Source organism: Mobula birostris, chromosome 12 (genome assembly GCF_030028105.1).
Source record: "Mobula birostris isolate sMobBir1 chromosome 12, sMobBir1.hap1, whole genome shotgun sequence".
Classification (NCBI taxonomy): Eukaryota; Metazoa; Chordata; class Chondrichthyes; order Myliobatiformes; family Myliobatidae; genus Mobula; species Mobula birostris.
The window spans coordinates 23,136,121-23,152,507 of NC_092381.1; the positions used below are offsets into that span (position 1 = coordinate 23,136,121).

At 44.5% G+C, this 16,387-nt stretch overlaps 1 protein-coding gene across 4 annotated transcripts in view; it reads right to left on the reverse strand.

Moving 5' to 3' along the window:
• Positions 1-16,387, reverse strand: part of bcar3 (BCAR3 adaptor protein, NSP family member) — a 209,905-nt gene that overhangs the window by 67,727 nt on the left and 125,791 nt on the right. For 3 of the 4 annotated variants that reach the window (XM_072273465.1, XM_072273466.1, XM_072273468.1), the window contains one exon: positions 4,955-4,988. The exons of the other annotated variant lie outside the window; for it this stretch is intronic. In XM_072273465.1, the coding sequence (XP_072129566.1) occupies positions 4,955-4,988 (34 nt within the window). The remainder of the gene's footprint in view (positions 1-4,954; positions 4,989-16,387) is intronic. 4 annotated transcript variants of the gene reach the window in all.

Here is a 16,387-nt window from a genome sequence, read left to right on the forward strand (position 1 = left end):
CTACCACTGCACCACTGCATTCTTCACGGCAATGTATCGGTCCGCGGCCCAGAGGTTGGGGACTACTGCTTAAACTATGAAGCTGCCCTTGCCTCAGAAACCGATCAAATCACCCATGACTACCTTTAAATTCCACTTTCGCAACACTTTCATCACCATTGTCCAGTGCTTTCTGTTTCAGCTTATTAAAAAGACTGACTGATTTCTTCTTAAGTATAAGAAAACTTAACGGAACACTATGCTTTGTACACCCATCAATCCACTCAAGCAATGGACTTTCCATTTTATCCATTATTGGATGCCGACTAAGAGAGACCACTTTGCTACGAGCAGAACGAACAGTAACACCGGCAGATTTCAAAATTCTTTCTCTCTGCGTATAAATCGTGTGAATGGTGGATGCAGGCAAGTTCAACGCGCGGACAATGTCCTTACTTCGTTCACCACGATCAAAACACTTAATTATGTCTAGTTTTATGCTAAGTGTAACACGCTTACGAGCTCTTTTAGGCTTTTCCTATACCTTAGAACTCATCTTGCTAACAGCTGCACAAAATAAAACGAGATAAAGCACGTGTTTAAGCTATGCCGGCTAGAATGCAGTTCCAGGGGAGGAGCTTGGCTGTTTGGGGGCGCGCTGCTTTTTTTCATAACAGTGAAAACACCTTCTGTTAGTGAAAACAGGTAACTAATGTAGGTCTTTCATAACAGCGAGGTGTCGTAAAGCGAACGTTTGGAAAACAGGGGCCACCTGTATAGCACAACTTTACACTTTCTTACACCTGAGCTGGAGAATTCTGGTCAGTGTTGGCTGTCAACAACAGGAAGAAACCAGTCTGCTCCACCATTCCAGCATGGCTGATTTATTTTCCCTCAACATCCTTAGCCAGAACCCATCACACCACTCCTTATCAAAGGTCTTCATAAAGTCAATGAGATTGTGAGGGAAGTCAGTTGGGTGTTGAAGCTCATTTGTAATGATAACGAGGATATTAGCTATCAGTTCAATAGCGTTTCATTTCATTGCGTGGTCTTCCACTATGACTTCTTCAGCTCATGCTTGCAGTTTGTACTTTGGTTTAGAAATGTCCTTCATAAGTACAGTCATTGCCAAATGATTTTCTGACTTTAAAAGGATAAGACCATCAGATGTAGGATCAAAATTAGGCCATTTTGGCTCATCAAGTCTGCTCTGCGAACTCATCATGGCTGATCCACTTTCCCCACAGCGCCAGTCTTCTGCCTTTTCCCCATAACACTTCATACCATGACTAATCAAGAATCTATTCACCTCTGCCCTAAGTATACTCAATGACTTGGCCTCCACAGCCATCTGCAACAACGAATTCCACAGATTCATCACTCTATGGCTAAGGGAATCCCTCCTCATCTTCATTCTAAATGGACGTTCCTCTATTCTGAGGCATATCCTCTGGTCATAGACTGCTCTGTCATAGGAAACATCCTCTCCACATCCACTCTATTAAGGCCTTTCAACATTCAATAGGTTTCAATGAGATTCCCCCAACTTCTGAATTCCAGTGAGTACAGGCCCAGAGCCATCAAGTGTTCCTCATATGACAAGCCTTTCAATCCTGGAAGCATTTTCATGAACCTCCTTTGAACCCTCTCCATTGTCAGCACATCCTCTCTTGGGTAAAGGGCCCCAAAACCTCTCTCAATAATCTAAGTGAGGCCTCACCAGTGCCTTATAAAGTCAATATCCTTGCTTTTACTGTATATTCCAGTCCTCTTGAAGTGAGCAACTATTTTTCCAGCCGTCACCTTCTTGAAGCAACCCGCACACCCCCTATTCACAAACAGACCACTAACAACCAGCCATTGTACTAATGTGAACTTTAAAGTAGAGTGAGTTCGAGCCGTCTAGGCAAGAAATTCCAGAGTTTAGATCTAGCCAGACACATAATGAGATGAGATGATGGAGTGAAGCAACTCAGGAAAGCACAAAAGGCTACTAGCATTGAAGGAATTATTTTAATTAAGCTGCTTGGCAATCACTTTAATGATGTTTCTTCCTGGTTTGTGCAGTAATCTGCAATAATTACTCAGCTACTTATGTTGTTTGACTCTGTAATCACCATAAACAAACACTTTGTAGTTCCCATTGCTCTTTCCCTCAAGTCCCTCACATCAAAGGGGAGCTGGGGAAAGTTTGAAACGGCTTTGAAAAGTGCTGGTGCCCATTTCCCTGGCACGTCACGCCTGCTGTTAGAAAGGGTCCAATGTATTCCGGCTGGGAACCAGCAGTTATACATTCATCCCCTGGCACTTTTTCAGTGTCCCATATCCAACAAGCAGGGTGATCTTAGCCTGTTCCTCCAATTGATTGTGTGACCAGTAATGTTGAAAAGTAAGTGCAACCAATTATTTAGTTTGCAGGGTTTTCTAAATCCCACAAGCCAGGACAAATCAAAGCAGCTCCTAGTTTGTAAGAAATCCTGTCCAGCTTGCTCACAGTTTAATCTTGTTCAGAGCAGCTGTTCTACCCATTTTCCCCAAAGAGGCCATTTCACATATTACGGCCTTTAAAAAGCCACAGATCAAGCACCCAGACGCTTGACAATCAGTGAAGGTGCTTATAGTATAACCTGTACACTTTCCACTGCCCCGGGAAAACAGCTCACAGAAATCAAGAACCCTTTCCTGCTCTCGCCTTCCCTCTGGAAAGTCTGAGAGATTGAACCGCCAAACTCAAGTATAGTTTCTATCCCGCTGTTATCAGGCTCCTGAATCGACCCATCATAGGCTAAAAGATCAATATTCAAAGTAAACTTGTCATCAAAGTTTGTAGATGTCCGCCAAGTACCACCCCGAGGTTCATTTTCTTGCAGGTGTTCACAGTAGAACAGAGAAATACACTTTAACCAATGAAAAACTGAAAAGACTGACAAGCAACTGATGTGCTGAGAATAAACTGTGCAAATATAAAAAACATCAATAAGTAAACAAGAAACACTGAGAACGAGTTGCAGAATGAGGATGAAGTCTCCTTCCCCCCAGTCCTTGCACCTTATTGTCTGCCTGCAGTGCACCCTCTCTGTAACTGTAACACCATATTCTGCATTCTCTGTTTCCTCCCTCAACATACTTACACGTGGAGTGATCTGTCGGGAAGGCTTGCAATTAGAAGCTTTACCCTGCATTTCAGTACATTTGTAAATAATAACCCAGCATCAATGCTGCGTAGAACCTGGGAGTCTCTGCAAGTCCGCTGGGGAAGTCAAAGGAACACAACGTCTGCAAATCCACAAGTTTGCTGGGGGCTGACGATGGCCTGCCTAGCGTTAGGGGACTGTACGTGTGTGGGTGGGTGGGTTGGAGGAACAGGGCTTGGTTTGCTATTGTTGCTTTGTCGTTTGGTATGTTTCAATTCTACCTCCCATTCCGACACGTCAGTCTACTGCTGCGACGAGGCCACACTCAGGTTGGAGGACCAACACCTTATATTCCATCTGCGTAGCCTCCAACCTGATGGCATGAAAACTGATTTCTTGAACTTCCTGTAATTCCACTCCCCCCCCCACCCTTCACCATTCCCATCTCTCACCTTATCTCCTTACCTGTCCATCACCTCCCTCTGGTGCTCCTCCCCCTTCCCTTTCTTCCATGGTCTTCTACCCTCCCCTATCAGATTCCCCCCCTCTCCAGCCCTTTATCTCTTTCACCTATTGACTTCCCAGCTCTTTAATTCACCCCTCCCCCTCTCCCGGTTTCACCGATCACCTACCACCTTGTACTTCTCCCCCCCCCATCTTCTTCCCCCTTCCTTCCCAGTCCCGATGAAGGGCCTCGGCCTGAAATGTCGACTGATTTTTCATTTCCATGGTTGCTACCTGGCCTGTTGAGTTCCTCCAGCATTTTGTGTGTGTTGCTTGGTATGTTGTGCTTAGTTGTGTTGCTCTGCCGAGCATTGTGGGCATGCTACATTGGCACCGGCTTGTGTGGTGACATTGTGGGCATGCTACGTTGGCACCGGCTTGTGTGGTGACATTGTGGTCTGACCCCAGCACATCCCTGGGTGTGTTGGTTGTTAACACAAATGACAGATCTCACTGCATGTTTCAATCCGCTCGTGATAAGTGAATGAATCCAAATCTGATCTCAGGTTTCGGTTCATTCCCATTCTGCGCTTTTGGTTTCCTGCATTAACAGATGCTGGGGTGAATGGTAGATCAGTAACTGAGGGGTGTCATATGGAATGTCACTTGATCAGCTTTCAACAACCGCCTAGAACACAAGAGCATAAGACACAGGAGCAGAATTAGGCCATTTGGCCCATCAAGCCTGCTCCACCATTATGGCTGATTTATTTTCCCCCTCAGCCCCATTCTCCCGCCTTCTCCCCGTAATGTTTGACACCCTTACTAATCAAGAGCCTATTAACCTCTGCTTTAAATATACCCAACAATGGCTCCACAGCTGTGTGGCAAGGAATTCCACAGATTCATCTCACTCTGGCTAGAGACATTCCTCCTCATCTCTGTTCTAAAGAGACATCTTTCTGTTCTGAGGTCCAAGACTCTCCTACTATTGGAAACATTACTAAAACCAACAAGGATGAAGGAGCGACTTTATTCACCATATACACATAAACGTCTTAGGAACTTGCTGTGGTGTGTTGGAATGAGAAGCTCTAGATCACCCTCTATCTACTCATGGGACACATAGGTGATTGGGACTTTTAAGCCGCTCTATTGACCATTTATCACAGTTGCTGAGGTTAACAGGAACAGCTTTGTCATTGTGACACTTGAAAAGTATTTAACTTCTGAAGAGCTGTAACATCACTGCACTTTTTAAAGGGGACAGCAAACACGTGATCGGGGCGGAGAGGGTGGAAAGCTACTTCATCCTCAAAACCCAGCAGTCGGTCAGTCACACTTCGAGTAAATCTGGTCATTGGACACGTGATACTTTAGAAGAAGTTACGTACCTTGACATATTCTAGGGTAAAGTCTGAGATGTCCCTGTTGGTGAGAAAAAGAGCTGGTTAGACCATACCATTAACCATAGGTCATTCAGACCATTGAATATGTTCCGCTATTCAATCACGGCTGATTTATCATTCCCTTCCAACACCATTCTCCTGCTTCTCCCTGTAACCTTTGATATCCTTACTAATCGAGATCTTATCAACCTCTGCTTTATTTATCCCCGATGACTTGACCTCCATAGCCAATGAATTCCAAAGATTCACCACCCTCTGGCTAAAGAAATTCCTCCTCATCGCTGTTTCAAAGAGACTTCATTCTATTCTGAGGTTGCGCCCTCTGGTCCTAGACCTCCCCACTATATGAAGCCTCCTTGCCATGTCCACTCTATCTAGGCATTTCAGTATTCAGTAAGTTTTAAAGAGATCCCCCTTCATTCTTCTGATCTCCAGCAAGTACCAGATCCATCAAACAGTCCTCACATGTTAACATTCCCTTTCCTTGGATCATTGACGTGAACCTCCTCCAGAATGCCTCCGATGCCAGGAAACCTTTCCTTAGATAAGGTGCCTAAAACTGTTCACAATACTCCAAATGCAATCTGACCAATGCCTCATAAAGCCCCAACATCACATCCTTCCTCTAATATGCTATTCCTCTTGAAATGAATGTTAACATCGCATGTGCCTTCGTTACCACCGACTCAACCTGTAAGTTAACCTTTGGGGAATCTTGCACCTCTAATTTCTGAATTTTCTCCCCATTTAGAAAATAGTCTATGCCTTTATTCCTTCTACCAAAGTGCATCACCATACACTTCCCCTACACTGTATTCCATATGCCACTTCTTCCCCCATTCTCCTAATCTGTCTAAGTTCTTGTGCAGTAATTCATTGTTGGAATGACATGCAGGAAAATACAGTTGTTTAAAGAGTGAAGAATGATTTCACCTCACACACATCTGTAAAGTCAGTTTTGGCTTGGCATATTTTTAAACAACATTACAGTAGTATTTCCTCAAATCTGTCAATGAGAACTCCATAATTCAAATATATAATGGCTTTGCAGAACATATGTGAATAGACACATTAATGGACAACAGCCTCAGAATATATAGGACTATATATCTAAATATATATACACACATACACAAAATGGATTGTACATACAATGTGTACATAAATGGACAGGAGTCTCAAGTTAAAGACACGTATTTATTATAAATAAACTCACCCATAAATAGGAGGAGGAGAAGATGGCGACGCAACGCAGTGCACGCAGCTACTCTGGTGAATGATATCTGTTATGTGTTAAGTAGGAGACCGTGCACAATTCTGATTTGATGGAGACAGACGTGAGAGTACGGAGGAACATCTGAAGAAACTTCTGAAATGCCCGCTTCGCTGCCGCTGCTACTGTGTGGTCCGGAATCTCCGGAGAAGGCCCTGAATCCTCGGCTTTGCATGTTTCGGCGGCCGGGGCGAGGTCGAAGGCGCTCAGCAGAGGATGGCACTCGGGAGGCTGTATTGGAGGGGCTGGTCGGAGGCTCAAAGTTTTCGGACGGGCAGACTCAGTGTCGGCTGTGGTCGGGTGCTTCCACTGCATCGGCAGTTGTCGGTGCCTGGAGGTTTATGGCAGGGAGTTTCTCCCTTTTGCCGCCTGCTATCGGGGACTATCAGGAGTCGATCGGGACTTTGAGACTTTTTAATCAAATTATGGTATTGCTTTGCACTGTTGTAACTATATGTTATAATTATGTGGTTCTGTCGGTGTTAGTCTTTGGTTTGTCCTGTTTTTCTGTGATATCACTCTGGAAGATGCTTTTCTACCATGCTTTTCCAAATGACAATAAACGAGGACTGAGTGTCCTCATAATCTAATAATATGTTTCTCCAAAAATGCATCTTTTTTTTAGATTATGAGGACACACAGTCCTCTTTTATTGTCATTTACTAATGCATGCATTAAGAAATGATACAATGTTTCTCCAGAATGATATCACAGAAACACATGACAAACTGACTGAAAAACTGACAAGAAGGCCCACCAGCGCCTTTACTTCCTGAGAAAACTAAAGAAATTTGGCCTGTCCCCTAAAACCCTCACTAGTTTTTATAGATGCACCGTAGAAAGCATTCTTCTAGGGTGCATCACAACCTGGTATGGAAGTTGTCCTGTCCAAGACTGAAAGAAGCTGCAGAAGATTGTGAACACGGCGCAGCACATCACACAAAACCAATCTTCCGTCCACTTTACACCGCACGCTGTCGGAGCAGTGCTGCCAGGATAATCAAGGACACGACCCACCCAGCCAACAGACTTTTCATCCCTCTTCCCTCCGGGAGAAGACTCAGGAGCTTGAAGACTCGTATGGCCAGATTTGGGAACAGCTTCTTTCCAACTGTGATAAGACTGCTGAAGGGATCCTGACCCGGATCTGGGCCACACCCTCCAAATACCCGGACCTGCCTCTCGGTTTTTTGCACTGCCTTACTTCCCAGTTTTCTATTTATGATTTAAATTTTTAATATTTACTAATTTTAACTATTTTTAGTATTTTTAATATTTAATATTTGTAATCCAGGGAGTGGGAAGTGCAGAATCAAATATCGCTGTGATGATTGTACATTCTAGTACCAATTGTTTGGTGACTATAAAGTATAAAGTATTATAACATATAGTTACAACAGTACAAAGCAATACCGTAATTTGATAAAGAACAGACCATAGGCACTGTAAAAAGTCTCAAAGTCTCTCGAAAGTCCCATCATCTCACGCAGACGGTGAACCTCCAGCGCCGCAAACTTGCTGATGCAGCATCCTGGAAGCATCCGACCGCTGTCCGACTCAGAGTCCGTCCGAAAACTCCAAGCCTCTGACCAGCTCTCCGACACCGAGCACTTCAACCCCAGCCCCGGCAACAGGCAATAGGCAAAGCCGAATATTTGGGGCCTTCTCCTCCGGAGATTCTCGATCGCACAGTAGCAGTGGCAGCAAAGCAGGCATTTCAGAAGTTTCTCCAGGCATTCCTCAGTGCTTCTCACGGCTGTCTCCATCAAATCAGGATTGTGCACAGTCCCTAGTTACACATACGATATCATTCGGAATGGCCGCACACGCTGCGTCGCGCCATCTTCTCCTCCCTCCTCCTGACAGGAATGAAATTAGGTTGAAGTTTGACCACAGAGAACTCGGCAGATTTCACATATGGGTTTATTCATGTTTTAAAAGTTCATTTGGAGAGACATCCATTGAAGCCTAGAGCCGTGTGTCAGTAATGGAACAGCATAATGGCTGGCCTAACACTGTTGTAGCGTTGCCATCCTGGGTTCAATTCCACTACAGTCTGGAAAGAGTTTGTACGTTTTCCTCATAACTGTGTGTATTTTCTTCAGGCGCTGTAGTTTCCTCCTACGTTGCGAAGATGTGTAGTTAGGGCTAGTGAGTGGACCAGAGGGTGCATCCCCAGAATAGAAGGACGTCCCTTTAGAACAGAGATGAAGATGAAGAGGAATTGCTTTAGCCAGAGGATGGTGAATCTGTGAATTTCATTGCCACAGAGGGAGGCCAAATCATTGGGGAAATTAAAGCAGATGCTGATAGGTTCTTGATTAGTAAGGGCATCAAAGTTTATGGGGAGAAGGCAGGAGAATACGATTGAGAGGGATAATAAGTCAGCCATGATGAAATGGTGGAGCAGACTGGATGGGCTAAGTGGCATAGTTCTGCTCTTGTGTCCTACCTTATGATCTGTGGCTTTATGTTAGCACCGAAAGCGTGGCTACATTTGCAGGCTGTCCAGCAAATCCTCACTGATTTGATTTGGCAGTGCATTTCACTGTATGTTTCAATGTTCATATGACAGATAAAGCTGATCCTTAATCTCAGTGTGCAGCTGATGTCCAACTCCCTGCTTCTACCTCACCACACTCTTCAGACATTGCCTCCATTGTCCGCAATGCTTTTGTCACTGGCTTGAAAAGGGCTTTCACATGAAGAGGTGCATTCGTCGTGGCTATCCCTCGAGATCGAGGATGATGGTCTTCTTTCTGTTGATCTACTTATGGGCTCTCAAGTGGCTTATGAGTCCAATCTTAGAGGTGCTGGGTCACTGTGGGATTCTGCAGTTGCTGTTCTAGCATTAGCCACCAGGTGTCAGTGAGGAGCACAGTCCACTCTCCATCCACTGCTCAGTTTTCTTCTGAACAAGGAACAAGTTTTTCAGTCCCTTGCAGCTGTGTTGCCCTTTGATTAAATCTTCATTGATCTGTGCCTCAATTTGCTTTGCCTACACTCACGAAACATTCATTTATTTCATTTCTGAATTTGAACCAAGCTATGAGAGACAGAGAGACAGAGATATCTCCACATTAGCACCCTTCTGTGCATGGAGTGCTTCTTTACATCTTTGTTAAAGAGCCAAGAATCATAGAGGGCTACGGTATAGGAAGAAACTACCTGGTCCAGAGCGTCGAAGCCAACAGTAAATCACCTCATTATCTGCTGACTTACACAGATCCACCTACTCCTGAGATCAGGGTTGGGGTTTCTGGGACATCTGGGGTCAGAAACACCGGTAGGTTTAAGATAAAGATTAGGTTTCTTTGTCACAGATACATTGAAATGTACAGTGAAATGCATAGTTTGTGTCAATGGCCAACACAGACCAAAGGCAGCCTGCAAGAGTTGCCGTGCTTCTGGCGCTAACATAGCATGCCCACAACCTACAAATCCTAACCGTATGTCTTTGGAATGTGGGAGGAAACCGGAGCATCTGGAGGAAATCCACACAGTCACAGGGAGAGCATACAAATTCCTTACAGACAGTGGCAAGAATAGCACCCCAATCTTCCTATCGCTGTAACATTAACCGTTATACTACCAAGAACCAGAGTCAGGATCAGGGATCAGTAATCTGGGTGAGCTTGCATACAGGCTGAAACTTAACATTAAGAGTGGAAATATACATAAAAGCTGTGATATTTCATGGAGGGCTGGAACCACCGAGTCTTTACAACACTTAGAGCATGGGTTCCCAAACTGGGGTTCATGGACCCCTCGCTTAATGGTATTTGTCCTTGGCATCAAAAATGTTTGGGAACCCCTGACTTAGAGTAACACACACGAAATGGAGCTTAGCAGATCAGGCAGCTTCTGAGGAGAAGAATAAGGAGTCGGCTTTTCGGGCTGAGACCCTTTTACAGTATTTGCTGTGTTTCTTCCAGATTTCCAGCACCTGCAGCTTTTTTGCTTTTCTCTCATTAGGGACCATATTTGTTTAAACGGGATAAATGACGGCGCCCCAACGACTCCACCAGAAGTTTAGGGTGCAAGGCAAGGCAAGGCAAATATAAGCAGCAACACCGAGTCTTAGAGTCATGCAGCATGGAGACAGGACCTTCAGCCCATCATATCCATGCTATCGAGAGCCCACTTACTAGTCCTTTATCTGTAGCCTTCATAAAGAGGCCGTTCAGCCCATCTCAGCCATGCCAACAAAGGTGCTTTTCAAAGCTAGTCCCAGTTGCCTGCATTTGGCCACGTCTCTCTAAACTTCTCCGAACGAGGAACTGGTTCAAATGCCTTTTAAAGACCATTTCTCATTGTCAAAAAGCGCATTTGTTTTGCTTCATCTTCATAATGTACTCATGTGAACTCTTCCATGAAGATAGATACAGTTCTGAGTTCAAGGCTCATTGGCTACCCAACAATGGCCTTGCTTGCAAGAGATAATCCACAAGTCACACATCTAAAGTCTGTAAAAGCCACTAATCAAAAACCCTACTGCCCATATCTAATACACACAGGATACTGACCTTCCAGTCCCCAACCTGGCTGAGCTACACTGACCTTCCATTCCACCGAAAAAATATTAGATTTTTCATTGTGTTAAACATTTTCACATCTCCTTTTCCTGTAAGGGTCTCCAGCCCTCCAAGAACCACCTTTTCATTAAATGTTGTATTCTGTGCCCCACTTGAATTTCCTACCAATGAGTAACATTAGGGGTACTCTACTTCAGGGGTTCCCAGCTTGGGGTCCATGGACCCCTCGGTTAGTGGTAAGGCTTCATAGCATAAAAAAGGTTGGTAGTCCCTGCTCTACTTGCTCGACAGTCAAGACAGCAAACAATGCTGTGGTCTAATAATGTGTGGTGGAGTGTATAGTGGCTGGCTGCATCACAGCCTGGTATGGAAGCACCAATGCCCCTGAATGGAAAGTGCTACAAAAAGCAGTGGATACACCCCAGTCCTTCAGGGGTAAAGCCCTCCCACTCTGAGCACATCGACACAGAGTGTTGTCACAGGAAAGCAGTGACCATCATCAGGGACTGGGACCCCCACCCCCACCGTGCTCTGCTTTCACTGCTGCCATCAAAAAGGAGGTCCAGGAGCCTCAGGACTCACACCACCAGGTTCAGGAACAGTTATTACCCCTCAACCATCAGGCTCTTGAATCAGTGCGGATAACTTCACTCAACTTCACTTGCCTCATCACTGACTTTTCATGTTATGTTCTCAATATTTATTGCTATTTATTATTATTGCTCTTTGTATTTGCACAGTTTGTTGTGTTTTGCTTCTCCCTCTGCTCAGCTCGCTTTACACTTATGACTGTGAGGCTAAGCACAGCTCCAATGCCATATGCAGGTTTGCTGGTGACACCACTGTCGTGGGCTGAATTAAAAGTGGTGCAAATCAACACAGAGCAGGGAAATTAAAAATCTGGCTGAATGGTACCATAACAACAACCTCTTACTCAATGTTAGCTAGACTAAGCAGCTGATTATTGACTTCAGGAGGATGAAACCAGAGGTCCATGAGCCAGTCCTCATCTGAGGATCAGAGGTGGAGAGAGTCAGCAACTTTAAATTCCTCAGTGTTATTATTTCAGAACACCCACCCTGGCCCCAGCACACAAATGCAATTATGAAGAAAGCACGGCAGTGCCTCTACTTCCTTGGATATTCACGAAGATTTGGCATGACATCAAAAAATTTGATGAACTTCTTTAGATGTGTAGTGGAGAGCATATTGACTGGCTGTACCACAGCCTGGTTTGGAAATACCAATGCCTTTGAGTGGAGAATTCTACAGTCCATTACAAGTAAAGCCCTCCCCAACAATGAGCACATCTACACAAAATATTGCTGCAGAAAAGCAGCATCCATCATCAGGGACCCCACCATGCTCTCTTCTTGCTGCTGTCATCAGGAAGGTACAGGAGCCTCAAGACCCACACCAGCTTCAGGAATAGTTATCACCCCTCAACTATCAGGCTCTTGAACCAAAGGGGATAACTGCACTCAACTTCACTTGCCCTATCATTGAAATATTCCCACAACCTATAGGCTCACTTTCAATGACTCTTCATCTCATGTTCTCAATACTTATTGCTTATTTATTATTATTACTACTTCTTACTTTTGGTATTTGCAAAGTTTGTTGTCATATGCAGTCATGGTTGAATGCCTAAATCGGTGTGGCCATTCATTGATCCTGATAAGGTTAATATTCTATTATGGATTTATTGAGTATGCCTGCAAGGAAATAAATCCTAAGGTTATATATGGTGATAAACAACTTCCTTTGAACTTTGAATGTATATGCCCTCAAATAGGCATTGATCATGTGGATGAGTCATTGATCGTGTGGATAGCCAGAGGCTTTTTCCCAGGGCTGAGATGGCTAACACGAGAGGGCACAGTTTTAAGGTGCTTGGAAGTAGATAGAGGGGGGATGTTAGAGGTAAGATTTTCACACAGAGAGTGGTGGGTGCGTGGAATACATTGCCAGCGACGGTGGTAGAGGCGGATGCAAAAGAATCCTTTAAGAGCTCTTAAATGGAGCTTAGAGTGCTACACAGTAGGGTAATTCTAGGCAGTTTCTAGAGTAGGTTACATGGTCGGCACAACATTGTGGGCCGAAGGGCCTATAATGTGCTGTAGATTTCTATGTTCTATGTCCTAAATGCTGTACTGAGATTAATTTTCTTGCTGGCATTCACAGCGTTTTATTTATTTAGGGATCCAGCACAGTACCTGGCCTTTGCAGCCCAACAAACCCACACCGCCCACTTACACCCATTTAACTTACTAACCCCTGCGTGTTTGGAGTGTGGGAGGAGAGTGGACGTGGTCACGGGGAGAGCATATGACTCCTTACAGGCAGCGGAGGAAATTGAACCTGGGTCACCGGTGCCGCAAAGCAGTCTGTTAGTCGCTACGTTACCGTGTTACCCCCAAACGGACTGTAACCGTGGAACAAAGGAATGCAATAGAATCAATCAAAATCTGCACACAAAGATGGACGAGAAACCAACACGCAAATATGGTCAACTTGTACAAATCAAAAAAAAAACACTGAACAGGTGAATAAGGGAAGTAAGTGGGGGAAGCAGACTGATGTGATTGCTCTGAGAGCTGGCATAGACTCAATGGGTCAAATGGTCTTCAATGAAACACGAGACATATGAGAACTGCAAGCCTAGACAGAGGCCCACAATGCAGGTGGGTCACTGCACTGAGATCAGTTTTCCACACTCACATTCAGCCCGAACCAAACGTTAATTAACCAAATGCCAATAATGAACCAGGCGTGCAGAAGTGCCTCGAACACCTCCCAGTCCCATCCTCAGAGACTGCTTTGGACACCTGCCAGTTGGCCCAGTGTGAATGTTCCTTCGACAAAGTGCAGTGTCCTCCCCAGCTAATAATGTGGGAATTTAATTATGATACATCAAATGTTATCTCCAGAATGAATGGGTTTGGGAGGAACAGAAAATGCATAAATGGTTACAGAGTAGATGCAGCTGGAACTGAGAATTCACCGTTATCAGGCAAGGCCTGAGATACTGGGGAAGAGCAACACAGTAGCATAGTGGTTAGCATAACGCTTTACAGCACCGGCGATGGAAAGATTGGGGTTCAATCTCTGCTTATCATCAGCACACAGGTCATGTCCTTTTCTCACTGTCACCACCAGGCAGGAGGTACCGAAGCCTGAAGGCACACACTCAGCCATTCAGGAACAGCTTCTTCCCCTCTGCCATCCGATTCCTAAATGAACCCATGAACAGTACCGCACTTTTTTAATATATATCTGCTTTTGCACGAGTTTTAATCTATTCAATATACATATACTGTAATTGATTTACTTATTTATTTTTACTTTTTTTTCTTCTATATTATGTATTGCATTGAACTGCTACTGTCAAGTTAACAAATTTCACATCACGTGCCGGTGATATTAAACCTGATTCCGTTTCTGATTCTGCTGTGTCTGTAAGGAGTTTATATGTTCTCACCACGACTGTGGGTGTTCCCTCTGGGTGCTCTGCTTTTCTCCCACATTCTAGACGACGTATGGGTTAGGTTAGTAAGTTTGGGGCATGCCTGTGTGGAGACACTTGCAGGCTGCCCTAGAAGCATTCCATATTTTTGGGGTGGCAAGGCAGAGTGGTGGTTAGCACAACGCTTTAGAGTACCAGTAACCCAGATTCAATTTCTGCCACTGTCTGTAAGAATTCTTCCAGAGACTGCATGGGTTTCCTCCGGGTGCTCTGGTTTCCTCCCTCAGGCAAAGACATATCTGTTGGTAAGTTAATTGGTGATTGTAAGTTGTCCCCTGATTACACCAGGGTTATATCGCGGCTTGCTTGGAGCACAGCTCAAAGGGCGAGTTCCATGCTGAATCTCAACAAATTAATAAAAAAAAACATCCTTGGACTGTGCAATCATTAAAGCAAATGGAGCATTTCACTAACAAGAGAAAATCTGCAGATGTTGGAAATCCAAGCAACACACACACAAAATGCTGGAGGAACTTAGCAGACCAGGCAGCATCCATGGAAAAAAGTACATTTGACATCTTAGGCTGAGACCCTTCAGCAGGACCGGAGAGAAAAAGCTGAGGAGTAGAAGCCCAAAGGCACACACTCGATGATTCAGGAACAGCTTCTTCCCCTCTGCCATCCAATGTCTGAATGCATATTGAATCCATGAACACTACCTCACTACTTTTTTATTTCTATTTTTTCCCTACTTAATTTAACTATATATATTTACTGTAATTCACCGTTTTTTCTATTATGTATTGCATTGTACTGCTGCTACAAAGACAAAAGATTTCACAACATATGCTGGTGATATTAAATGTGATTGTGATTCTGATTCTAGACCATAAATCCATGAACACTACCTCACCAGTCCTCTCCTACACTCTGTATTTTCACTGTGACTTACAGTAATTAGTTCTGCCTTACACTGCTGCCATAAAACAACAAATGGAATGACTTAAATCCGTAACGGTAATCTGGATTTGGATTCTGATCTCGGTAGGGAAGGGCTGATGGACCCAGTGGGGGAAGGAAAGGAGGAAAGGAGCAGAGGTGATATGTGGAGACAACAAAGGCCTGCAGATTCAGGAGGCTGTTTGCACTTCAGTTTCAAGATCTCATTCAAAAACCGGCTCCGTTAACAATACAGCGTCCCTAATCTACTAGCTCAGGTTACAGGTGGAGTTTGACTCCACAGCTGACAGCCCTGTTTCTAAGCCAACCTCATGAAGTGACATGGAGAGAGACTGAACAGCTGCAGTGTGCAATCACTTTACCTTCGGAGGATGCTCACACAGACAGACATACAGCTTGGGTAAATGTCACACTGACAGCATGACCTCTGCACAGCACCAAGCACAAAACACAGGGAACAACAGGTGCTGACAGAAACCCATCTTTGCCAACACCTGTCCGGTCCTGGACAGAAAGCCACGAATTGAAAGTGTTATTCAACTTCAAATACATGTGCTGTCACAAGCTGGCCTACTTATGGAGAAATGGGAGCGTCCCTTTTTGTTAGGCCAGTGGGTAAAAGACCAGCCCTGATCACAAGCCTACCTGCTTGTAACACAATGCATTTTCTGGATAGATAGTAAAGCAGCTCTAGAGAGGATGAACTGAGAAAGAGAGAAACAACCTATTTGAAGACAGAGGTCAAAGACGCTCACAAATTTCTACAGGTGTAGTGTGGAGAGCATTCTAACTGGCTGCATTACTGTCTGGTATGGGGGAGACACTGCTCAGGATTGAAATAGGCTACATAAAGTTGTGAACTCAGTCAGCTCCATCATGGGCACTAGCCTCCCCAGCATGCAGGACATCTTCAAAGAGGGATGTGTCAAAAAAGCAGCATCCATCACCCAGGTCACGCCCTCTCCTCATTGCTACCATCAGGAAGGATGTACAGAAGCCTGAAGACACACACAACGATTCAGGAACAGCTTCTTCCCCTCTGCCGTCCGATTTCTGAATGGATACTGAACCCATGAACACTACCTCACCTTTTTTTTTTGCACTACTTATTTAATATAACAATTATATAAACTTACAGTCTTCAGTTTTATTATTATGCTTTGCAATGTACTGCTGCTGCATAA